This window comes from Myiozetetes cayanensis, unplaced genomic scaffold (assembly GCF_022539395.1).
Source record: "Myiozetetes cayanensis isolate MyiCay16 unplaced genomic scaffold, myiCay2020 scf1, whole genome shotgun sequence".
Lineage (NCBI taxonomy): Eukaryota > Metazoa > Chordata > Aves > Passeriformes > Tyrannidae > Myiozetetes > Myiozetetes cayanensis.
Window position 1 is genome coordinate 137556330 of NW_026086604.1, and position 25708 is coordinate 137582037.

At 38.1% G+C, this 25708-nt stretch overlaps 1 protein-coding gene across 13 annotated transcripts in view; it reads right to left on the bottom strand.

Moving 5' to 3' along the window:
• Positions 1 to 25708, bottom strand: part of PARD3 (par-3 family cell polarity regulator) — a 446652-nt gene that overhangs the window by 104404 nt on the left and 316540 nt on the right. For 8 of the 13 annotated variants that reach the window (XM_050332175.1, XM_050332169.1, XM_050332161.1 and 5 more), the window contains one exon: positions 11576 to 11686. The exons of 3 other annotated variants lie outside the window; for them this stretch is intronic. In XM_050332175.1, coding sequence (XP_050188132.1) covers positions 11576 to 11686 — 111 coding nt within the window. Of the gene's footprint in view, positions 1 to 9382; positions 9767 to 11575; positions 11687 to 11737; positions 14478 to 25708 lie in introns of those variants that run through there. 2 more of the 13 variants (XM_050332218.1, XM_050332227.1) reach the window with 2 other exon arrangements.

Consider the following 25708-nt stretch of genomic DNA (forward strand, 5'->3'; position numbering starts at 1 on the left):
TAGCTTGTAAATAAGAAAGACAACTCCTCTTTCTCATTTACACTCATTTCATTCAAAACTTTAGCATATTATAAAAAAAAAAAAGGTCAGAAAATACTGTTAAGTAAATGTAATTTTTAAATTGAAAGTCTAGAGACCAACCTTTTTCAAGTCACTAAAAGAAAAATATTAACAGCTCTGCCTTATCTGCTTTGTACATACATGTGTGGCCAGTCGGCTGAAATATGACCGTCCTCTGACCTCAGGCACATGAGGAAACACATACAAAATGTGGTCAGTTTATATAAGCATACAGGGACAAAATCAGACAGGGCAAGGCATAATGTGAAATAAAAGTAGCAGGGAGCTTTAAAGATAACAATAAATCATTGCGTAATTGCATTAGCAGTAAAAGGAAGAGCAAAGAAAAGGCTGCTCCCCTGTGTTGCAGCAATGGAACGATATTGACAGATGATGCTGAGGAGACCTAAGGCTTAATGGTTTTTTAGCTTGCATCTGTCTTCACTGAAATGGCTGACTGCAAGCAGATGACCAGCCCAATTGACTGCCACCAATAACAAAAAGATATTCAATACACCAGCAAAAGAAGTAGCTAGAAACCAATACAACCAGCAAAAGAAGTAGCTAGAAACCGGCTGAGCTAGTTTAACTTCATCTAACACACACAACTGTCTGAGTCAGCCTCAGATTTTTTCAGTAACCTGGAGAGTTTGTTGGGGACAGCCAAAATACTGAAAGACTAGAAAAAGTCAAACGTCCCTCAGAGAAGGTGGAGAATTAAAAACCTCATGAGTGTAACTTCAATCTCCTCTGAAGCAAACTGCTGGAGGAGATGATGGAAAGAGCAGTAGCCACCACAGAGTTATCAAAAGCAGATATGGTGAGGTCAGCCAGATTCTCTTCTACAACACCTTGTGTACAGGGCAGTATGTCCCAGGCTAAGAAAAACAGCTAGGGATGGATAAAATAGGCTGAACAAGGCTGCTCCTGCAGAGTATCCAGAGAGTAGCTCTCAGCAATTCACAGTCATGTAGGATGGACAGCTTGAGATAATTTCTACATGGATCCCTCTCTGAATTTACTCATGGTTTTCATCATGATTTAGGACTGTATTGAATCTGCAGAAAACTCAAGTGAAGGAACTTTGGAGGAAAGGATTACCATTTCAAATGTTCTTGAAATGCAGAGTAGATTTCAAAAATAGAATTAACTTAAATAACATCAACTGGAAGGTAATTTACATAGTCGCAAAAATTAAGCATATCAATTAAAAGTAGAGAAAAAAAATCTGTACGTTTCTTTTTCAGAAATGGATCTGGAAGTTCTACTGGGTAACAGATACGAATCAGCAACATCAAGCTGTTGGGGAAAGAAAAAGACAGAGTGGGGACATATCAGCAGTCTACAGACACTGGAGGAAAAGAATAATGTTTTCCATCTTTAATGCAAGTATTAGATATTTAAACTGCAGTAGGAATAATTGAGACTAGATACTGTGAGCAGGGGAACTTCCTAAGGAAAAGGTAGTGGAAAAGACTGTAGTAGGAAGTTGTAGAGTTTATGTCATTGTAAACTGGAAAAAAACTCAGGATGAAACAAACACCTTGCAGGCATGGCATACATTACAGTTCCTACCTTGAAAAAGTAACAGGATCTCTCTTAAAGATCTATAATTCTGTACAGACATAGAAATTTTACACACATATATTTCCTGTGTATTGGTTCTACAACAGCAGAGAAATAGAACAGTGACTACATATTAAAAAAAAAAAAAAAGCTGCCCATCAACTCTACATTAATGTATCTACATAATCAGACAGTCCTAATTTTCTTTCTCCTTCAACAATCACAGCCTATCTGCCAATTAGAATATGTGATAGTACTTACGGTCTCTTTGAAGATCCCCCCTCCTCAAATCCCACATGCAGAGGAGATGCACAAGAATTTCAAAAACCTTTAATGAGCTACAACCCAGGAGGGCTGCAGTTGAAAAAAAAAAAGGGTGAAGGATAAAGGTGATAAGGTGATTACTGTAAGTGCCCTAATATATTAAGAAGAGAACAACATGCTCATTTTTATAAGGAGTTATATTAAAGAAGGTTATTAAAGAAGTCGGCAAAATACAAATCAAGATGTAAAGAAATGAAAATGCAGGAGAGAAAGTAAATATTATGCATATATGCAGGTGAAGTGCAAACACCAATTTGAAATCAGTGACAAGGATGAAACTAAAAGAGACATTAGAATTATTTCTTCTAACCTAGTGGAATCTCTCATGTATTTCATCCCATCCTTCTTTATCCACTGACCTTCTTGATTCACCCTTTGTCTTTCCAAAGTGAAGACACATCCACCCCAGCAGTGTACCTCAAACTGCTTTCATGGATCTTGCAGTAAAACACATGAAAATCCTTGCTTACTTCGATTTAAAAAAATTTGTAAATTACCATCTTACTTACACTTCAATGGAGTTTTTAGTGCACTTTGCAGTTAACAGTCTGCTGCATTTTGGGGTAGAGGGTTTGTCTGCTGCAGGTTTGTTTTAAAGAATGCATTTCAACCAAAGGTGAATGTTTCAGGTACACAGGAAGTATAGGTCCTCCTGCCTCCAAAACAAACACTACCATGATTGAAACTTTCTGTCCTTATTTTCATGTCTGATCCAAGGGTCAGTGACCCCAGCAGTGAAGGATCACCCAGATGAGCAACTGGGACTGCTATCCTGCTGGGAACCGTGTTGCATCAAAGAACATCATTGCTGTCTGTAAGCAAAATGGAATTTAGGATTTCTTTTGCATAACGAAACTGGCCACAAAGGCTGATATTTACACCTATGACAACAGGTCATTAGATTAACTTAGCTCTAATCTACTCTTTATCTCTTTTACTGGGTAGAAGTAGAAGGGAAGAAGATCATGAGATTCAGCTGGTGCTGAAATATGATTCAGCTCCATATTCCATCCCTCCTCACTTTAAGAGCACTGGTTTCCTCTCTCATGCAGACTTGCTTGGACTATTTCTTCCCCTAACTTTTTTTTCTGCAACTGGCGAACAATTTCAGAAAGAAGAACTGGTGGATAACATCTGAATTCTGCAGTTAGATGTGTAAGGAGCAGCTGTTCCCATGTGTGCAAGAAACAAATGACACAGGCATCCCATATATCAAATGGTACCATATATCATACCATATATCAAATCAATCATTCCCAGATACTGCAGGCAGTACTTGGAGGTCGAGCTACAATACTGTCACCAGCTGGTTGAGTTGAGCCTATCCAGCATTCCTCTAGTTGAAGTCCAGTAACAAAAGAAGGCATTAAATTCTACCAATAGTTCTATTTCAGGTCCATTATTCTGTGTTTCTAGAGTACTATTTATAACGTAGCCTAATCCTGAAGTTGGAAAATGTATGTATGAAGTGACAAAAATATGCAATGAAAAACCTTACAGCAAAGCAAGGTATTATGTGAATCTCATACACTGAAGATGAAAGAAAAGAAAAAAACCCCACCAATAGAGAATACAGCTTTGAAGTCAGTACCTTTGCTTGAGACCCACAAATTTGTACCTGCAACACCTCTGAGGATTCAATTCTAAAACCTTGATGCATCACAGTACTGACAACACAAATCTATAGCATGGTCAGAAACAGAGCCAGGTGTCTCATAACCCAGAAAAGGTTTGTTCTAGGAATAGATTACAAAATAAACGTTCCAGCTGTGACATGGAGGGGGAACCCATCTGTCTGTCATAAATGTATCATTTGGTCTCTTTCTTGATAGCCAAATACTTGCTGCTGTGTTTAAGAATTAGAAAAAAGAGTGGGTTTAGTGCTTTATCTTACTGTTAGACAGACTCCTGTTGTGCAGTCTGGAAAATATGATGAGTTTTCAGTTCTGTTCAACTCAGCAACAATAAGTTCAACAACAAGTCTAGTTAACTGTAAGTTAGTACCTACAGCAAACTTTTTTTAATTCTCAAATAATTATTTGGTACAGTAACTCTGACACTAAAGCACAGTTCATGTGGCATCAGGGGACATGCTGCTGCCTTAGCCTAAAGTCCTTGGCATTCTAAAGCGAGACAACATTTTTTAGGGCTCTTACTTAAAACTGACATGTCTAGAGAGTGCTGAATTCATATGATCTGCAAGGTACCTCAAATAAATTTGTAACTGAAAATATTATAAAGATCATCTAAATTGAGGGGGCTTACTACATTGTAAGGGACTTGGCCAGACCTTGCCCAGTGAAGTGTTTTGAATCCCTGCAGAGGAATAACAGAGAAAATATACTTTTAACATGATGTCCTAAAACCTCTATACTTACGATATGTAGCTAGAGAATATGTGGTACTTTGTTTAAAAAACTTCTTCAGCAACTATTATTTTACAAAAGTTCCAATTTACATATCTCCTAAGTCAGTATTTTTATGAAGTGGAACTGGCCTGAAATATTTTTCCAAAGCTCCATATTGTCATGCTTCACTTCTGTGTTCTCTAACAAAAAATATTGTCATTGATTTGTTTTCATGTCCTGCACCCTCATCCCTCATCCCTCATAGCATGTTAAAAAACCACTGCCAAAAACAATGCTACAAACTGAGACGAGACTCCATCACAAAGTAAGTGAGAATGAGAAACACATTGCTCTGGTTTTCTGATCACTGAGGAATTTTTCCTCTTTTCTCTTATGGGCTGGGAAGGGGGTTAAAGTTTTAACAAAAAAGATTTTACACAAGTTACTTAAAAAATTATTTATATTCTGAATGTTTGCAGTAATAACAGATTTAGAGTAACAGTTTTTCTGAAAGCTGCTAAGTGGCATCAAAATACAGCAGCAGCAGAAATAAGGCTGAACCTCTGCATACTTAGGCTATGTAAGAAACAAAAATCCTTCCCTTATCACAGTCTGTTGTCTTTTTTTCTAAAAGTAAGATGAAACTGCTAGATGAAAATATTTTGCTTAAGGGGGAAAAAAGTTGGGGTTTTCCAGTAAAAATATTATGGTCTCTCTGGGAAATCTGGAAAGGCACCAAGAGTGTCCTGCTGTTCAGCCCCCTATTCCATATGATGCTTTAACAGTTCCAGATGGCCTTTACTACAGGATGACCTCCACTCTATTCTTTTATTACGATCTTTGGGTCACAAATTATCTATAGGATGCTGCTGTCATTCTGTAAGACACTGCAGTACTCTTTCATCTAAAGAATAAAGATGCTTAACATTAAAACTCATCTTTGTTAGAGTGACCTTCCAATGATGATCAAACCAGACAGTTATTCCAATCAATGTCATTGCTGCAGAAAATACATTTCATTTTTTGCAACACTGACATTAAGAAGCCAAGGCGTGGTTTTTAAATCAAATCACTTTTGCAATGCTACTCGGCTAGAGAGAATAGCCTGTTATACTAATTTTAAATAGCAAAAATATTGCTGTAATGGTTTTGATGAGTTACATTGATTAGAAGGACGTGGTAGGTTTGTTTTTTGTAAGTTATTGATATGATTTTCATGCAAACTTCATTGATAGGGGATAATAAAACTTTAAGTAGGTTTTATTAATTATTTGTCTTTATCATCATTAACAGAACACACTGAACTTACACAGGAAAATATAATAAATAGTCCCAATGTACTAAATAAAGTAATAAGGTTAATTTCTTTCCTGCTGTCAGTAAATTCATGTTAGCAGTCTCTCGTCAGCTTGACATCAATTAATGATTTTAATTCCAGACTCTTGTCACAGTACTCACCACCCTTTTGTCTAATTAAAATGGATGATGCATGATGAAGGGAAAACACAAGACTTCTGTTCTTGTTGTAACATTTCTATTCATTAGTATACTTTTACAACAAAGGGCTTGTGGCTTTAATGGTACTAGAGAAAGATGAAGAGAAGTTCATTAAGTGCTGGAGATAAAGACCCATATACCCTTAGGAAAATACAATACAGGAAGTATTTTATGGAATAACCGAATTCTTCAGGGGAAAAGAAAAAAATCATTGTTATTTTAGCTACTAATGAACAGACAGAATGTTTCCCTCTAAATTTGGAAAAAATAATATGCGAACGACACCCACTGAAATCACAGCCTTGTTTACATTCACACAAAAAAAGTGCTGTCAGCCTACTGATTGATCTCCAAAGGTAGCAGCAAATCTGACAATACAGACACAGCGCCTGATCCGCCCCCACCCAGGGCAGCGCCTCTGCGGGGCCAAGGTGCGCGGTGTCCCCGCCGGCGGCCCCCGCAGCATCGGCTCCTCCCGCGGCCGCAAAAAGCGACTCCCCCGTCCCGCTTGGAGGGCTGTCCCCAGCTGACAGCCCGGCACAGGTCACTGCCGGGCAGAGCCGAGCCGAGCCCAGCCGGGCCGAGCCCGCAGCTCCCCCTCCCGGCCCAGCGCCGCTCCCGGGGCACCCGCCGGGCCGGAGAACCGGGGAACTGAACAGCGCAACTGTGTAAATGGAATTGCCTTTGTAACCCAAAGGAACAGGAGGTCATGTTTTCCAAAATAGAAAGGGGGGAAACCAGCACAGCAGGAGGTTTCTGTTCCAGACGGTGACTATACACGCACCTTCCCAGCGCGGCACTGCTCTGCCGTGTTAATTGTCCTGCAGAAGCTGTAATTGTACAGCTGCTTTTACAGAGCAGAGGAAACCTCCGGCTCCACAAGCCGCCTTCTGACCGCTCTGTCATCCTCCCAACATCTCCGGAGCCTCCATCGTAGCGCTTCCACCAGTACAGCACTTTAATTCTCTTCTGAAAGGTTTCCCCTTATCACCTCAAAATTGATCCTCCCAACACGGGTGTTTAAGTGTTTAAGCACTTGATTTTGCATCCATTTCAGTGAAAGTTGAGGAAGAATACAATACTAAGATTAAAACACTTCTATGGTAACCCAGAGATTTATAGAACATTGGCAAAGCTCTCAAAACATTGTATTAACCTGAGAAAATATCCTGTAGGTTTTCTTTCCAAGAGAAGGAAGTGCCTCTAGAGGTGGATTACAGCATAAGCACTGTTCAGCTGGGATCACGAACTTTTAATCATGAGACTACATAAGAATTGCAACTTTCGTCTTTTATCCAGCAGTGCATCATGCTGGCTTCAGATGAATTTATTGAAAACTTCACAAAGAAGTATGTTTAGTTCATTCCTCTGTTATCTACTACCTGGCTACAAAGCGTAAAGTTGTTTGGGTTGGGGAGCACTTGCACTGCCAGAGGAAGTCAGTCCAAGGCTGAGTACAGCCAGCATGTATGGCCTTGCCATGTGTGTCAAGAACTGCATGTGCCTGAGCTAAAGAAGAGCAGATTACAGGCAAAGGTTTTGGATTTGCTGAAGATTGATTTTGTAATGAACACAGAGCTGCAAGGGAAAGAAAAAAGCAAAGAAAAAAAAAAGCAAGGAAAAAAAGCACAAAACAACTACCAACAAAAAATGAAATTGAAGAAAAATCCAAGGGTGAAAGAGGGAGAAACAAAGGTATCAGATCCTGTTGTTGGAGGAATGTCTCTCTCCAGTAAGGACCAGAACACAAAAGCAGTAGGTTTTCTGAACAGTTCTGTCTTCCCATCTCCTAAGAAAGAGACTACACTAAAAGGCTTTTAAGAACTTAGAAAACATTTCAGGGCATTTGGGTTGCAGGATATCAATGGACACACTGGCTACATATTGAGCAAAGTCTACCCTGGGAGGCCCTCAAAGACTAGATGTAGAGAGTTTCTAGATTGGAAAGGTCTGTGGGCTTCCAGAGGTTTAGATCCAGAAGCACAGGAGAAGGTGAACATTCGTATGAACTAATTCCTCTTGGTCATTGATAAAAGTTTCAAAATTTGGTTTTAAGTCTATCCTACATAGCAAAGCCTGTAAAACAATAAGTAGTTAGAAGCATCTCTGAAAGCTCAAGATATTCCAGTCATGTCCAATCTGAAAATCCAAGAGATTTTAGGATGATGTGCAAACCACAGGTCCATCACGGGACTCTGGAATTCATAGAAGACCTTCTATAACAAAAATATGAAGGGCCCAGGGCTGTTTTCTCAGCCTGTCCAAGTGAATGTAGCCTCTCAGTTGTACCCAGTTTGAGTAGTCCTGTGATAGATGAGATGACCATATAGCAAAGAGGAGCTCCAAGTCAGCATCTGTATAGACCAGCTCTGATCTAGCACAGGAATAGAGCTAATTGAAGTTAAGTCTTATTCAGTTTCCTCAAGACTCTGCAGTATAGATTCCTTCTTATGAGACACAAGGCCAAGTTCAGAAAACCTATTGCTTATTTTTGCCTTGAGGTTTTGATTGCGTGCTACTGCTGGGGAGAAGCACCCTTTCCAAGGGCACAGCAGAGCCCAGCTGGATTTTCAGGTCAGTGCTTGGCAGATCCTTGAAGATGATGCAAGCAGACTTGTCTTTCCAGAGTAAACCAGTGCTAAAGCACAGTGACACAGGGCAACATTCTATGGCCTTGGATGAACTGTTATTCCAATATTTGGAGATTTTAAAAATAGCAAGCATTTTACAGCATTTTTGGTAAGACTGGTGGGTGGTCTCCTCAGATGGCACCCCTAATTGTTCCAGTATTTGTTTTTCACTAAAAGCTGCCTGTGTTTTCAACTAGATAACTTCATTTTCTGATCGAAATTACTTTAAGACTATCAGTGAACCATATACAGCTTAAGAGATACACAGTTTAAGAGATATCCTCCTTAATCACAGAATCAAGAAATTATTACTAATAATATGTTTCTAGAAGGCCATTTTACTTATTTTAATCATGGTAAATTGAAGAGCATTAGTTTTCTTATTTGTCTATAATCCACATGTACACTGCTTTTAAGGTTTTAAAGAAAATACTATTGTAAGCACAATACCATTAAAATTATCAAGTCAAGGCATAATAATTCCATAAAATTGTGGGCATGATTGATTTTTTAATGGGCTGTTGTAACTTGTTCTCTGACCCCCCTAAGGATTTTTGCTCCTAGCCTCTCATACATAGTAAATTCATTAAATACAACCTATTTCCCCAAAGTATTGCATCACTTTAGAGGTATATACTATCAAACAAGTGAATTGTATGCTAAAAAAATTGAGGGGAAAAAAATCCACAGAAAACAAAGTTAAAATAGCAGCCATGATGAGCCAACACTGACAGTAATATTTTACTCTGTCTCCTAGTAAGAATTTTGAGCAATTGTTCAGTTAATTTGCAAGAGTACTCTTCATTAACAGCATGTATCTAACATCATAATTTTACAGGATCAAAAGGAAACTCTCTGCAATCTAACTGCAAAAATATTTAGTCTCTATGGACCAAATCAACATCTGAATTTTTCAGAAACATAAGGAAGCACCTCACACATTTGGTTGCTATTTTATTATCTTTTATTAGTTGTACATGCCACTACCCCAAAGAAGTTGCATTCTCTTATAGACATAACACAAAGGAAAGCAAATACACAGGGAAAGAGAGTAATGGGAAGAGGAGGACCCATGTTACAGTAACATCAAGCTGTTATGAAGTTCTGGCACATGCATTTTCTGCAGTTTCAGTGAACACTTAAAATTGATTTTATAACAAATGAGGAGTGAGATTCTAGGAAAGATTCAAATTGGTTAGCATAACTTGATGGACAGGGATTAGGAATTTGCTCCATGCATTGAGGGCTATACAAATAATTTCATAATTCTACCTTGGAACCCAGCGTGACTATTGCAACCTCTCTTATATCATCACATGGGCAGTCTATACTCTCACCATTCTTACGGAGAGAGACAGAGAGACACAGAGAGACAAAGAAAGAGAATGAAGAGAGAGAAAATGTTACTAACTCACATGTAAATTCTTTCTTCTTTGATTAAACGTATATGGCTAATTTTATGGGGACCTAATGCTACTAAGAAACCCTCCAAGCAGGGCCAGCTGGGGTTCAGCAGGGTGTATGAAGGAAGCAGAGCATTGCATGCATGGCCAGCTGTCCTCCTGCCCTCAGCTGGCTGGAGCAATGGAGGCAGCTTTCATGGCTCTGCACCTCTGGCAGGAGTTTATCCACCAAGGGACTGCTCTACCCATGCGTAAAGGGAAGTTGGCTGCACAATCACCTTCATATCCAAAGTCACTTATTTCCTTCAATTCCAGTCTTCCCCTTTAGCATTTAATCTGAAAGCATTTAGTTTTAAAAACAGGAATAAAACCCTGCCTCACTTTTGTTAAAAAAGAGAAAATAAAAACCCATCAGACAAGTAAAAAACATCCAGGCACTATAAGCTAGCCACCCTCTACTGTCAGAATGGATGGAGAAGGACATGAATAAATTTTTACATCAATTTATGCTAGTATATTTGTTAAAGAGTAAAAAACATCCAATAATATAATCTAAATGGATGGTCACAAATGATGAAGTTTCTGGAATTTAACAAGTAAAACTAATGAATGTATATTCCTAGCCTGCCTTAACTGTAACATAAATCACTCAACCTTAAAAGAACTGAAAGCAAACCATTTTAGGATTAACTGAGACTACTACACAGGAGTTACTGTGCCTCTGCTATCCCACTGAGCTGTTAGTGATTAAACCATCATTTATAACTTTTGCTCTTACCCGCAGAAGACCAAGGTACATAGAGATGATGGTTAAAGGAATCATGATGACTAACTAGTGATACCTCCTGTACAAAGACAACAAAATTTCCCTCCAGAGTTCCTGCATTAATTCTAAATTTATGATATGATATTTAAATAAATAATTCTAATTCATACTTCACTTTCACCGCTAAATGTGTCTGAATCTACTTAGCAATCAAATTTTGTAAAGTTTGTTTCCTTACTGAAGTGATGCTACTCAAAGAGGTTGTCTTTCCACACACATCCCCGAATACTAGTTAATATATAACCTAAGCTTTCCAAGATTTTGATTAAATTGATCTAAGAGACACCAGAGTCTAGGCCCCAAATATCTACGATTACAAGAAACAGGATGAAAACTGGACTGGAAACACTGAGAAGAGCATATGACATTTATAACATATAGGGTCTTTTATGTTAAGGAAAGCTGACAAGGAAAAATAGAGGTACTCACCACTCATTTTTACAATTAGCAGTTTAATATACATATTATTCCATAAACAGACTGCATGGCACATAAATAGACTGAACTCCAGTGACAAATATACTGGTAAATATAATTTTTAGGTTTTTCCTAAATTTATCAATGAAAAAACTAGATATGCAAGACTTTGAAGAAAAATATAAAACATACTTCATTCTATATAAATATTTGATTTTTGAAAATGTCAATAAAATCAGGTATAGAATATATAGAGACAACATTTCATTTTATTACTTCAGTCTCCTCAGTAAGGAAGGGAGCTCTGGGTCTATAAAAGATGCTTAACGCAGCCAAAGGAGCTGTTGATACTAATGTCCAAAATAAATCCAGCTTTGTCTTGTTATTTAAAGTACATAAACATATCAACATGTGGGAAATTTCATCAGTGAAAATCGAACTTCAGTTATTTAATTTAAAAAACAAACTCTCTCTATCAAGGTTTAAGCAAATACTGAAGTCTACCTCTCCTGTTCTTGCTTCATTCGTATTCTCTCCTCTTCTGAAGTAAGAGCTTCCTGCACTTTTATTTTACCAGTTTTCTCACTCTTGTCATCTTTGCGATGTTTGCCAAACCTGTTAATAACACACAAAAAAAGAATCTAACTTGTGAAATGAACAAAATTGTATTTTCCTTTTCCTATGACAAAGAGAGTACTCCAAGAAGGACTGTTTGGAAACCCGGAAGAGAAAGTGCAAAGACCTCAGAATCTCAGTTTTTAATATTTTTAGGCTGCTTCTGGGTTTTTTTGCATACTTTTTTTAATTTTATTTTTATTTCACTCCCCTTAAAAGTTTACATAATTCCTCATTAAAGAACAGAACAATTGGAAAAAATAATAATTGGACCACATTCTTCTTTCATGCCAGGACTTTGGGGTTGCTGTTCCTAAATACACAGTCAAACAATGTTTTGCAGCACTATCTCTGCCAAAGAATGCAACTCAGGTTTCACATGAAGCAAGGGTTTCTACATGTGGACCTCAAGAGACACGGAGCTGTACGTCTGACAGCTGCCCAGAGCTCAATCCTGCCCTCCGTACCCAACCCCGCAAGGGCAGTTTCACCACACAGTGGACGCCACTCAAGAATGTACATTTATTCTTTTTTCAGTAACAAGGTTTTTTAAAACTTTATTGCTCATGACTCTTTTTTCTCCAAGGGTATTCCAGTGCCAGGAGGGTGAGGGGAGAGATGGAGCTGGCTGGGCTGTCCCAGACAGATCGGGGTGCTGCCAACCCCGGGTTTGCCCTCTTCACATCTCCTCTCCCCTCTACCGGCTACATTTCAAGTATTTTAGATTTCTTCCATATTTGCACATTCCACTGTTTTCTTTGAACTTTCAGGGAGAGAAGAATTTGGTATTTGAGATACTCAGTTATTATAAGGACAAAATTACACATATTTCTTAAGACACTTCTGACCCATTCTGAAAGAAGTGACTTTTGTACAGAGGGAACCAAACAAACACTTAAATATAACCTTTAAATAGATCTAAATCTTAGATGAAAAATTTCTGTTTAAGGTAGAAGGGCTAACACTTTTCTATTAAACAATATTTTATTATATATAAACCAATTAAATGAGGTATCATTTATCACAGCAAAAGCAGCAAGGATTTTACTTTTTTTAAACTAAATGCTCATCTGAGAGCTGACTGGTACTGTGGCACTTCACACTCAGGTTCACATCAAAAGTGAAATAAAATCACTGAAACATCCAATGAAACATGTCCAGCAACAGTGCAGACAGGACATCCCAAATGCTCACAAACAGTGAAATAAACCAGGGAGTTCTTAAAATTTTCTTCTGACCTGTTAACCTCTTTAAAATATCTAGAATCCACCAGGCATTCATAATATAATATTTTCCCATTTGTTCCTTTTGATTCTAGTACAAAGTCATTGTGTGGGTTGAAGACACCCCACACAGCAATCCTGCAGAATGATTAACTTCTGGCCACTCCGTCGAAAGATAATATTTACACTGGGTAATCATGTTTATGGCTCTTAGGGCAGCTCTTAAAAACACAACAACACAAAAACATAGGAGCACGTACACAAACTTTAAAGTAATTCAAGCACCTGAAAACTAAAACTGTTCATTAATAACCACCTGAAAAGGGATAGGCAGAGGACATGATATCGTTAAGAAATACAAAATAGGACGTCTGATTTTATAATCTCTTATACATAAAACGGACATATTTAATTTCAGTCATTCAAAACACCAACGTGTATCTTTTAAAACATCCACTTGTTTATTAGAGAGTAGTCAAAACTATTATACAAAACATTTACGTATATGACACAAGAGATTCAAATCAAGTTCTGGATGTTTTACACCAGACAAAAGAGAATGGTTAATTTAAAATAGCCCTAAAACCTCTAGCCAAAAGAGGAGTTTTGACAGAAAAACAGTAGAACTGAGCCATTTCACTCTGATAGACAGAGAGTGCCTGAGGTGGCAGCACGGGTCTGACTGACAGAACACGAAGAGCTAAGAAGAGACAAGTAACATATGTGGGACTGTAGCACAGCATCTCTGAGATGCCCACTTTGGCTTCTGTCTCCTGTCCTTCCTCAACCCATTCAAAATGTTAGGTAAAGCAATTGAATCAAAATTTGGAGTACCCAGTTTATTTTTGGAAAAGAACTAGTGGTTTCAGAAAAAAGGGGAAGGGGTGAGAGAAATTGCATTAGCTAGTGGCCATTAGGTTTTGGCAGCAAAACAGAATTTCTGCCACCATAAATCAATTCATTGCAAGTATGAACAGATATATACTGAAATCAATATCTTATTAGAAAAATAAAGCACACAGGAAATTTCTAATAATCCTTGTAAGCAATCTAGTAAATGTATGGTCAGGCTTCATGACTGTGGGAAGAGCATTTCTAACATTAACAGGAAATCCAAAACTAGCAAAATTCAATGGTTTGAGTTTCCAGATCCAAACACCCAAGTCCAGAGCACACTGCACTCATGCTGCGTTCCCACAGTGGCAGAGGTAGGTACCACACATGCAGCACTCAGAGCAGCACGAGGGATCAGTTTGCTTTGACTTATGAGCAAGCTGTGGCAACAACCCTTCTTCTTTTTCAGGGTTTTCTTTCTGGTAAAGAATGTTTCTTCTGCCCTCGGGGACCGTTCTGATAAAGTCTCTGGAAGACACCTCTGGTCTTTCCCAGGCATTTCAGAGGGTGGCCATATTGTTCCCACTCTGACCGGAGACTTTCCAGTGCTCATATCCAACAAGCTCTGTGGTCATCCTAGCCCAGTAGAGTATGAACCACGGTGGTCTTGTGAAGTTGCCTTCTCTGGACTTTGTCACCCACAGAAGTGATATATCTGCCATAATCACCACTGCCTGTAACAAGTTCATCAACATTAACTGCACTGTCCCTACACTCCAACCCAGAATAACAAACACCATCCTCCCCCCTCCCTGATTGTGGCTTCAGGATTTTAGCATAGTTGTTAGTTGTGGATTAACAACCTAGAAGCATCACTAAGATGCTGAGATAGCATCTCAAGAAGATGCTGAGAGAGCCACCAAGCACTTGAGAAAGGTGTTGAAAAGAACTGTGATGGAGATACATTTGTAGACACTCCCCACCTCCTTTATTTCTGTAGGAGCAGTCAACACTCCCCACTCCAAACATCATTCAAAGTCTTTGGCAAGATTACTCTTGCTAGCAAATAAGTGTATTTGCTATTTACTTCTATTAAAAGTGTTTGCTCCATGAAGTGTGATTTATAGTCATAATGAAACCCATAGCCCAAATCAGCATCCTCTCCACCAAATTTATAACAGACATTTATAAATTATTTAACAGTCGTATTCAAGCTAAGTTTAACTACAGAAAAGCAACATCCAGCAATGCTAAGGCACACCATTAAAACCAGCTGTTAACACTCCATCAACTGTACTGTGGCATGACTTCACTGGTGACAAGCTATTCACAACCACCAGTCCTAATTTCCTCAGGTAGATGTTTCCTACACTGATTCATGAATATTAAGCAAAACAGGACACTTAGAAATAAGACTATTCAGACCACCAAAGTTCAAGAAGCCTATGCAATAGCCCTTCAAAACACCAAAGGCACATCCCACAGCTACTATGTATTGTCTTCACAACCAGTGGTAAAGCCCTTTTTGCTGCTGTCTGATGGCCCTTGTTAAGTTGTGTCAGTCAAAAGAAGCAAAGTATGGGTCAGGTTCCAGGAATTACTCCCAGTATTTAAAACACACCAGACTGAATGCACTGGCAAACCGAAAAGAACTGGCTTACCTAAGTAAAACTTTCACCTTCTTACAGGTGTAACTGGCATAGTCCCTGCCTTGCCCCATGAACATTAATGTGTGTGCCACCTCTGCAATCCACCAGGCTTTGTGTCATTGTGAATCTTACCTCTTTTACTGCTCAGGTACTCAAAAGGAAGTAAAGATGGAATTAGGATTTATGTCCCATACATGACCCATGGCAATTTTGGAACCTTACTGCTTCCAGTATTATTTCTTCCTTAATCCATACATTGAATGGCTTGACACACTCGCACAGTAAGTTCCCCCACTGAAGTGACTGCTCACTTACTGATAACCTATGGCTGTGACTCCCAAAGTGCAATCATTAACGATATCTCACTTGTAAAATAGCAATCACCATCCATTTGTCCTATGCCAGAGAAATTCTAGACTTTTGCAAGGCCTTAAGGATACAGCCAAGTGCTGTGATCCCAGCCCTTGTTTCTCCCTCCCCAGACGCAGGAGCTGTTCTCTGCTATGTGCAGCTGGTTAGCAGTGCCTGAAGCACCTGGTGATTGTCAGGCACTTGTCTGAACCTGAGATGGTCTCATTCTCAGCGCTGTAAGGCTGGCTGCTGGGATACTTGTTGCAGTTCTTACAAATGCAAATGAAATGACAACTTTCCTTCTGATGCAGACATGAAAACTCCACCACTCAGCATCTGTGCACAGCAATACTCCTTGCATTAATGAAAAGGAGGACAGTGCTTAAAAACAAAGGTAAAAACTACTGTTGGAATTAAAACCCAAAACCACACAGAAAAGGAGCGTCTGTGGCACTGATGTTCTGACAGTCCTGAGAATCTAATTCTAAGCTCTTGTCACATGCTAAGTTCAGTGCCAACAATTTGACTGTGAGCTATAAAAGCCCTACCTAAATCAGCGCACAAGATACCAATCCACAGACACAAGCTACTACATGATGTGCAACAAAATTACCTACACTACTGCCTCACAAAGTTGTCATATTCATGATGAAAACAGTTCTGTTGCTAAAGCTTGAGCTGCACCAGCTACTGCGGAGCACCTGCAGCCACAGCAGCACAACACTGACCTGAGGCCATCACTTCCTTCTATCTCAGTTCTGAGAGGCAGAACACAGAATATTGTTACCGAGGGTGGAAAATATACGGAAGAAAAAAAAAGCGCACATTTTCCTCCAAACCCCACGTAATAAAAAAATTACCACTCTGTTCACAAACATACCCTCTCATAGACATAGCTTAATACTTCTTGGAGGACACAAACTGTATGGTTATAGAATAATCTCTTTATAATAGCAACAACATTTACCTCATGTAACAGCTAGTTTATTCAATCGCTCTCTTATTTAAACCCTGTTATTAAATGTATAGCTAAAAAGTAATTTTATTTTGCAACTGCACAAGCAAAGGCTTTAAGAAAAAAACTTCGATGACTAATTGAAGTACAGGTTGTAAATTAAAAATACCCTGTCTGTCCAAGACTGTGAGAAATTGATGAAAGAGAGAAGCTGAAATCTTGTTCACTCTAATTGCCAAGATACTCCAGGGTTCTACTTAATTTATAGCTTCTTAATTCTCCTTTTACATTAAGAGCTACAGAAAGTTTCAAGATAAGTGTAAATGCTCAAAGTCATATTCACAGATCCACAGAGTTAATCCTCAAATTCAGCCAACAATAGCAATTACGGCTGAGTGAAGAAACAAAAAATTGTAAGAGGACTCTTTTTTAAAAGCATGATCTCCAGAATATAACAGCCAAGTCACATCAGAGGAAAAGACCATCCTCAGACCTGTGATGCTAGTTTGTCACATTATTAATAAAAAGACAAGAATGCTGTAAGCTTGACTCTCAAATACGAAATCCCATGAACTCTGGATAATCTAATCAAACTAAAATGCATATCCAAACCTCTCTGTCAGTCTCTAGTTGGCTCACTTTCAGGCTTACTTACTTGAATGACTGTCACCAACTAGGAGGTGACCTAATCCAAAGCCTATCACATGGAACAGAGAGGCACTGACTAGGAATTGCCTTCAGTGGCTTTGGGCCAATGCATTAGAGTAACTAAAAAGAGAAGACAGAACATTTAAAGAACATGCTCAAACTATGATATGATGTCATGTATATAAAAAAATGTGAAATGTATATAAAATAGATATAAAGAACACGTAAATGATTTTGCAAAAACAAGACATAAATGCAGACAGAACAAGTGAAGAAAGGAGGACGTATGAGTGGTAGCAACAGAAATTTCACATGTACAAGGTGTCTCAAAAATAGATTCGTTTTAAAGGAATACACATCAGCATCCTTGATATAAGAAAAATAATATACACATAATCTGCTAAATGGATTGTACTCTGATGCGATACTGATGAGATCATTGTCTTCTGCCAAATCATCCACATATTTCATTAGAATAAAGAGCTATGGAAGAAACATGCATTAGTTGATTAATGAAAAAAAAAAAACAACACAAAAATTGATTGAGACAAAAGTTCAGTAGCATTATGTTCCTTAATACAAAAAAGGCCATCATTAAAAATTAACTAATGGTAAGTGTCTTGAGATATTCTGTCAGTGTTTTCTGTCTTCAAGGCATGCTCTTTTCCTCGCAGTAGCAAACTATTCACACGTGCACAGACACGTAACCTAACCCTACCCAAAGGATTTTGCAATGATTTCTGCGATCTCTTTCACCCTGCTGTATCAGCAAAATCATCAGGTTTATATTGCAAAATATTATTGTGACACACAAAAACATTCTGTCGCTTAAAAGAATATTAATAAACATAAACAAGGACTTAACACAGCACACAAACAAAAATCACCCTGTGCAGTGATGATTTGAGTTTACAAGCCTTCCTTTCCAAGTAAAATTGTGCAAGTGCTATTTTTAAAAATATGTTTGTAAGTGCAAATATTTACATATTTGCAATGGATTTCTTGAATTAGCCAGTTATCACACGTAATCAAATTAGTAGATCCTATTCTACTTGTTAGGAGGGAGTGGAGCGACTGCTGAGTGACTCAACAGCAGCAGTGTCCTGAGATGACACAGAAGCACTGATGTACAGCCACCTTGATGTAGGAGCTTGTGGGCATAATTAAAACAGACATGTATAACTGCATTTTCTGTGGGTTTCTTCACCTATATTAAAACTGATAAAGCAGCAATCTTTCTCATGCAACATTCAGCAGAAGATCCCTGTCCAGGAGGGTTCCTGGGGAACTCTGCTGTCACAAACCAAGGAAAGCACACTACAAAAGGTCATAGGTAACTCGTGAAAAGGAAGAATGCCCTGAAAAGGTACACTTGTACCTCTTCAGAGCATAAATTGTCTTCAAGTTTAGCCACAAACATAGAAATTCAAACCAGGAGAACCGAAGTGGTTATCACTGCAAATTATCAGTCCTTTTAGCGGCCACCTTGGGCCTGAGTATTGTAAAGCACGTGACGGTCTGTGTTATATTCAGATATTTTCTCCCAACAGCCTCTGCATCACCTTCCAAACATCAAGAAACATTTAACAGTATCGTTCATTTGGGGATTCTAGTTCATCTCAGCAAACTAAGTCTATCAAAAACAACAGCCAGGACGGCACATACATTGCAACACTTCATGAACAACATCACCGGTGATTCCCGCAACAACTTCCTGGAATGAAGTGGAAACAACATATGCGATCGGTAACTGTTTCCAGCCAGTGAAGCTTAATCTGCCTGTCTTCATGAGTCAGTATCCCAACTTCATACAAAATGGGTATAATGCCAAACCAAGAGACATGTCATGAGGTTTCATTCAATTATTTTCATAAACAGTTTTGATAACATTTCCTGAAAGGCATGACACAACAGGCAGAATATTATTCACACCAAGTCGCTCTCTTTTCACAACTTAAGCATTTGTAATATTTACTTCCAGCATAAAATGGTGGAACTTTTAAAAAACAGATTTCTTTTACCGAAAGACCATCTGTTTGCAAATTTCTAAACAGAAGATAATCTTCTTGCATTGCTACTCATGATCGCCTAAAGCTAGTTAAAGTCACGGACAGTTCTAATAAATAAATAAATAAATCACAAAAAATAAGAAAAACACTAACAACTAATTCAAACTACTGTGGTTTAAAAGCAGGCTGAGAAGGTCAAAGGAAGTGGGAATAATTTTACAGTGATAATACTGGGAAAACAGCAGCAATACAGCAAACAGACAGGAGAGTCTTCTGGTTTATGTCCAAATCTACTCAATAAGAAATACCACAACACATTAAAAGTCACCATAAATAACTCATTTTCATGGTGGTCAGCCAAAACCTGTTAAACTGTGGATTGTGGCATCCCTGAAGGAATCAGGAATAAAAAAGAAAGCTTCTGCTTAGGCACAAGTTTGTTAACAATCAGCACTGATGGGAGCAACCACAGAAGCAGTACATGACATTTTAATGGACATTTCATAATACTCTAAGAATTTTAAAGTTTGTGACCAAAACTCTTTAATTTTGTGTATGTATTCAAAAAAGAGAGTAGTTATTGACTTGCCCAAAGCTTAAATTTGATGCACTAAGCATGTGCTATTTGTCATTGACCACAGTAGTTCATACATGTGACACAGCCAAGCTAATCCAGTCTTTATATATATACATATAACCTTAATGGGCAACATAGCCTTACATTACTGTGATTTAAATAATCCTGTCCCATCTCTCAGACAGAATGTGCCCATCATTAGTGCAGTGCCCTGTTCTATAATGCAGTATTGGGCAGTAAGATGTCAAACTGTAATCAAAAAACTGTAAATATGAATTGGAAAAAAATAAAGCCCCACTTCCAAAGTAAAGAGCAAGCTCCTGAAAAAGTTTGAGTGAAGGCCTGCAGTATGCTAACTTGTCTTTCACAGACTGCACCCACAAAAGCCAACATACAACTCTCTACTTTGCAATACATAATATCATACATAGGGATAACAAAAAATTCATAAATTTAAGGCATCAGCAGCAGTCACTATTAACAAGTGTCTGACGATCTAAAGTACAATGTAGTCCTTCTTCTATAACATAAGCAATTTCTCTGAGTCAAAGCAAAATGATACATCCCAGTGCACTGGGTGCCATGTCCAGCCCATCGTCTCTCACTCACATTGTGCCAAACAGGTGACATCACCTTATACCCCAGCACTCCTCCCCTGACAACTGTTGCCCTGTAACCACAGAAAGGTGGGCACACTTCTGTTGTTGCATTTGTCACACTCCACAGAGGACTTTAAAAATTGTGGACCAATTTAGGTACGAACAATACTACATCGTCTTCCTCTAATAACCACTGTCCACTAAGAATGCTTAGAGAGAGCATTTAAACCATGGCTACTCTTCAACACATTCTCTTCTCAACTGTACTTCTAATTCCTGCTTTGTTCATTTTAATGCATTATTGTTTCCAAATACAATGCTTTAAAATTGCAAATTATGTCTGGCTCAAGGGCTGATTATGAGAAATCCTAACACTTCTGCCTCTGCGTGAATAACTCTGATAATAATGAGTGATTGATTGGGCTCCAAGAAGTCCAAATGATGAGAAGGGTCAATTTGAACATTTTTATTAGCTTCTTTTGTTAAATCTAACACTTTGCCAGGCCAGAGACAAATACTGCATCTGGTTACCATGATTTTTTCCAGTCCCACATAAGTGCAATTTAGAAAATAGGTGCTGTTCTAAAGGCAGACCTTATAAGAAATGCTAATGAAACATAAAAATCCACACATTTTACTGGCCGTCAAGAGATGGCCAAAGTAAAAGAAAATAAAAAGGAAAAGTTGAAAGGGAAATTTGCTTCAACACTTTCCTGGCAGAAAAGGAAAAAAAAAATCCCTCAGTAATAGAAAGACTCATCATAACTCCATTTTACAACCAAAATATTCACTTGATATATGCAAGGTATGGCCTGCCTTAAGTAAACATGAGCTACAACATGAAAATCACTAAAAATGCTTGCTAAGCACATGCAACAGCAGAGAAACGAGGACAGAAATGTAATACACAAGTTAGTTAGACCAGGAAATTGCAGTAACATTATTCCAACAACTTAAGTCTTGCAGTCTTGCAAATACTCTGTATAAAATCAGCAAAACTTAACATAGACATATAAAACATTAATCAAACTAGTTGCAATTTATCTGGAAGCTTCCAAAGATTAAAATTTCCCTACAGGTCTCATTACTTAGAAATGTTAATAAGTCAGTCAGCACTTTTTTTGTCAATTACTAAAAATCTTTGTTGATACACATCTCCAAGAAAATAACCTCTGTAGGGTAAATTAAGCAATAGGTGGTGTATCTATATTTTTAGCCTCATTCACATATTTACAATTATAGGAGGCAGGAAAACCCCAGACAATTTCCAGCAGGAGACAATAGTCAACAGTGTAAGATCTGCAGGACAAGTCTAACCAAAATATCCCTAGAGCCAGACAAGTGTGCAGCTGTCATTCTCTTCTCAGAGGATGCCTACAATGCCAAAAAAACAAGTCCCCTCGCTGAGCCACAGCACCCCAGTGCTGATGGCTGTAGGCTACAGTTTAGGGTCTCCTGTTTCGTTCTGCGTTCCACAGTGCCACCCAAGTCTCCTTGTGGATAAAAAAAATAAAGTTTAATTCTAAACCCAAATAAATAATACTAACAGGACACTTTTACAAGGTTCTTTAGAGCACAATTAATTTAATGTCCTTGAAGTATGAGTTCAAGGCCAGGTTGGATGGGGCTTTGAGCAACATAGTCTAGCGGAAGGTGTCTCTGCCCATGACACAGGGGTTGTAACTAGATGATCTTTAAGTTCCAGCTCAAACCATTCTCTGACACTGTGAATCTACATTTTAATAAAAAGCAGAGAGAAAAAATAATAAGTACATTAATTTGAAAGTTTGCTACAAAGATAGGGCTAAGGCACAGGACTTAGCCTGAACCAAGGCTCTGGTTAGTAAGCATTAACATGCTGCTGCTGGCTCCACATACCTCTGTGTGTTCTATCAGCTGATACTTTGCCCTGCGGCATGAAAATTTAGTTTACATATGCAGTATCTTCTGGGTGGAAAATGAAAAGCAAGACTTTGCACTGCAGCAGCACCACTGGAACAAACCACATCTGGAGTAGATGCAATAAGACTCAGGTGGATCATTGCTGGGAAGGAAGTCTGCCAGCAAGTCCCCGCAGCAGATGGTGTCAGGGCTTGCCCAAAGCTACCTGGAGCCCTGGAGATGCCTGGCATCCTGTAGCTGCCAGTACTCAGAGCCTGAGCTGTCTTCATGGTAACTGCAGTTGAAATAACTATATCAATTGTGATTTACACTAGTGATTATTTAGGGTCAAGTTGAGAGCAGAGATTTTTTCATATTGAAAAGATGTACAAAGCAGGACTTGCTTGGGACTAATTACAGGCAAGAGATGTGGGGTGGTGAGTTGGTGGGTTTGCTTTTTTTTTGTTCCAGTCACCATATAAATAAGCTCCTAGCAGAGAGTATCTCAGACCCGGACAGGCCCCATAAACACTGACATTTTTGTTCTGATTTGTACCTGCTCAGGTACTCTAAGAAACAAGTGACTAGGTCCATATTTATTTAGAAACCCAGACAGATGATGTTTAAAACAAACCCAATCTTGATATTAAAGATATCCAGTTCCTGAGATGCTCTTCTCCAAATGATATCACCTCTGCTCACGCCCAGTGCTGCACACAGTATACAGCAATTATCACTGGTGTCTCACTATTTATTTTGAATAGATAGCCTAAAATAAATCTTAAAAAAACATAACAATGAAAATGGCACCTAGTCTTCCCATTTCATTTACCTTAAATAAGCAGTTTTCTTCCTTTGGTGTTATAAAAGGCAAACAGAATTAGCAAAGTATTTGGAGCTCCACAGATGATATCAGGACTCCTAACAGTTACAGATTATAATATTGTTGGTGCCACTACCTGCTCAGCAACATCAGAGGAAAGAAATACTTTAACTATAACACTACATCTGAAACTCCTGCTTGTGCCAGCATGTTGTACTCTGAATTTCAGGATTTTAGCACTGTGGGTTAAAGACAAAGATAGCATCTATAACAACACTGAGAAATATTTAAGATTTATTTGTGGTATGCTGCTGTTGAAATGTATAATGGGAGTTCAGCTTGCATTCTAAACACTGCTGGCACACCTGGTGTTGAATATGCTAGAGGCACTTGCAATCGGTATAAAAATATACTACTTTCATTATTGTGGTACTCAAAATTGCTGATAAAGATAAGAAATTTTCTTTTTTCAGATCTTTTAGACCTAATCCATAAACTTTGTTACTGATTAGGCATTTTCTTAGCAAGTACTATTTATGATAGCTTAGCATAAGAAAGAAAATTACATACATTTTCAGTCACCCATCCACTGTCCATCCACCTTTAAACTAAACACCAGTATCTGGAAGCTGTAGCATACATTTTTAGTACATAAATATTTTGTATTTCTACAATACAGGAAACATCGCAGGACATCAGAACCCCTGAAGACACTAGCATGGACCAGGCATTATCCTCTTTTTAAAACGAGAAAATAGTTCTTCAAAGTTTTAAGCAACTTGCCAGACTCCACAAGTTTTTTGTATCGCAAGCACAAAAAACATAAGGATTAACTATGCTGATTCCACTGACAAAGCTAGGTCTATGAAGTTATTTATAACAGAGTTATAACTAGTTATTTATAACAGAGAATTTCCCTACGAATATCAACATGCTTTCAAAATATAACAAACTTTTAAAAACAGCCATAGCAGTAGCATGCTACTAATATTTCTCAAAATTAATCAAGATCACCAAGTAGTTTCATCATTGTATGGTATTTTTCGTTTTTGGACTAGGAACTACAAGACTGATAATAAAAAAGTCCTGAAAAAAAGTGTTAACATGTGTAGAAACTATGAATTTATCATCTGCAGAAGGAAATGTTTCAAAATTTACTGTTAATCACATCATCAGCTAGACCAAACATACACTGTAAAACTAGTTCTTGAAGTGAATTCATTCCAGCAGGGTCTATTTCACAAACATCTACAGCCTTTTCTTGCACATTTGCTTATTGTAAGTTTGCACAGAAGCAGTAAAATTTAATATGCTGTGGAACACTACATTAACTACTGAAATGTTATAGCACATCAAAAATGTCTATTGCTACTTTGCAAACATGCTTACCTGAATGCCCACAAAATACTGACAAAATGAGTCAGATCTACTGTGATGCACTGCAATCAGGCCTGTGCACTTGAAATGTAAAAGCAGCTCCTTGACACAGAAGTCATTCTACACAATCTCTAAAAGACATTTTTGTATATGACATACTACAAATTTTGTTAGTATTTTGGAATTAGGTAAATATATCCCAAATCATCATTAACAAGACAAATTGCCCAGAACAGAATATACATACACCAAGCACAAAGGCACTGTCTCAAGAAATCCCTGACCTCCAGATCCCTGAAAGCCTGGAAGACAGACCTGGGAAGAACTGCTTTATAGTCACTCAGTTTTGGTATCCCAACTTTGGGAGCAACTACTGATCACTGTCAGAGTATTGGGGTACAGGAACTTCCCAGATATCAGTCAACTCTGTGCGCCCAAATTCTTATGCTCTTACATTAAACTCTAAGGAATTTATCAAACATGAAAGGAATTAAAATTAATCCTTTCTCCCCTTCCAAAGGTAAGGTAAACTTCCTTCATTTAAGATTGGCTGAATAACAAATGCCTGAGTTTTTACTTGATATCCATACTTTGGGATGAAAATGAAAAGTTATCAGCATTAATACAACACAAATTTTATGTATTTAATTCAAAAACAGGTGACATTTTCTGGTGTAGCATGAAAGAGTGGAAAGGAAAGATTTCTGTCAACTGTTTCTCAGTTCCACAGAAAATAATTACCTTTTCTAGCTCAGTGGATCATATCAGACACTATTTGGTACCATATCAGCCAATCAAGCTTAGTATCCTAAGAGTTGCCAGTCCAAGACAACTTGGACTGAGATGCTTAGAAACACAGTAAAAATAATCTCTTTATAGATAACTTCTTCCTTCACACTAAGCATGCCATCAGCTGCTCACAGTCACTAATGCTACTACAGCTGCATTACTTCCTATACTCCTGGGGTCCTGTGAGGGTAGCAAAAGTCCTTTAAAATTTAAACTTTTTGGATGACAATCTTATTGTACATACACATGCTCTTGCTTTATGAGAAGGGTAAGTACATGTGGACTGATTCATATTTTTTGTACCAGC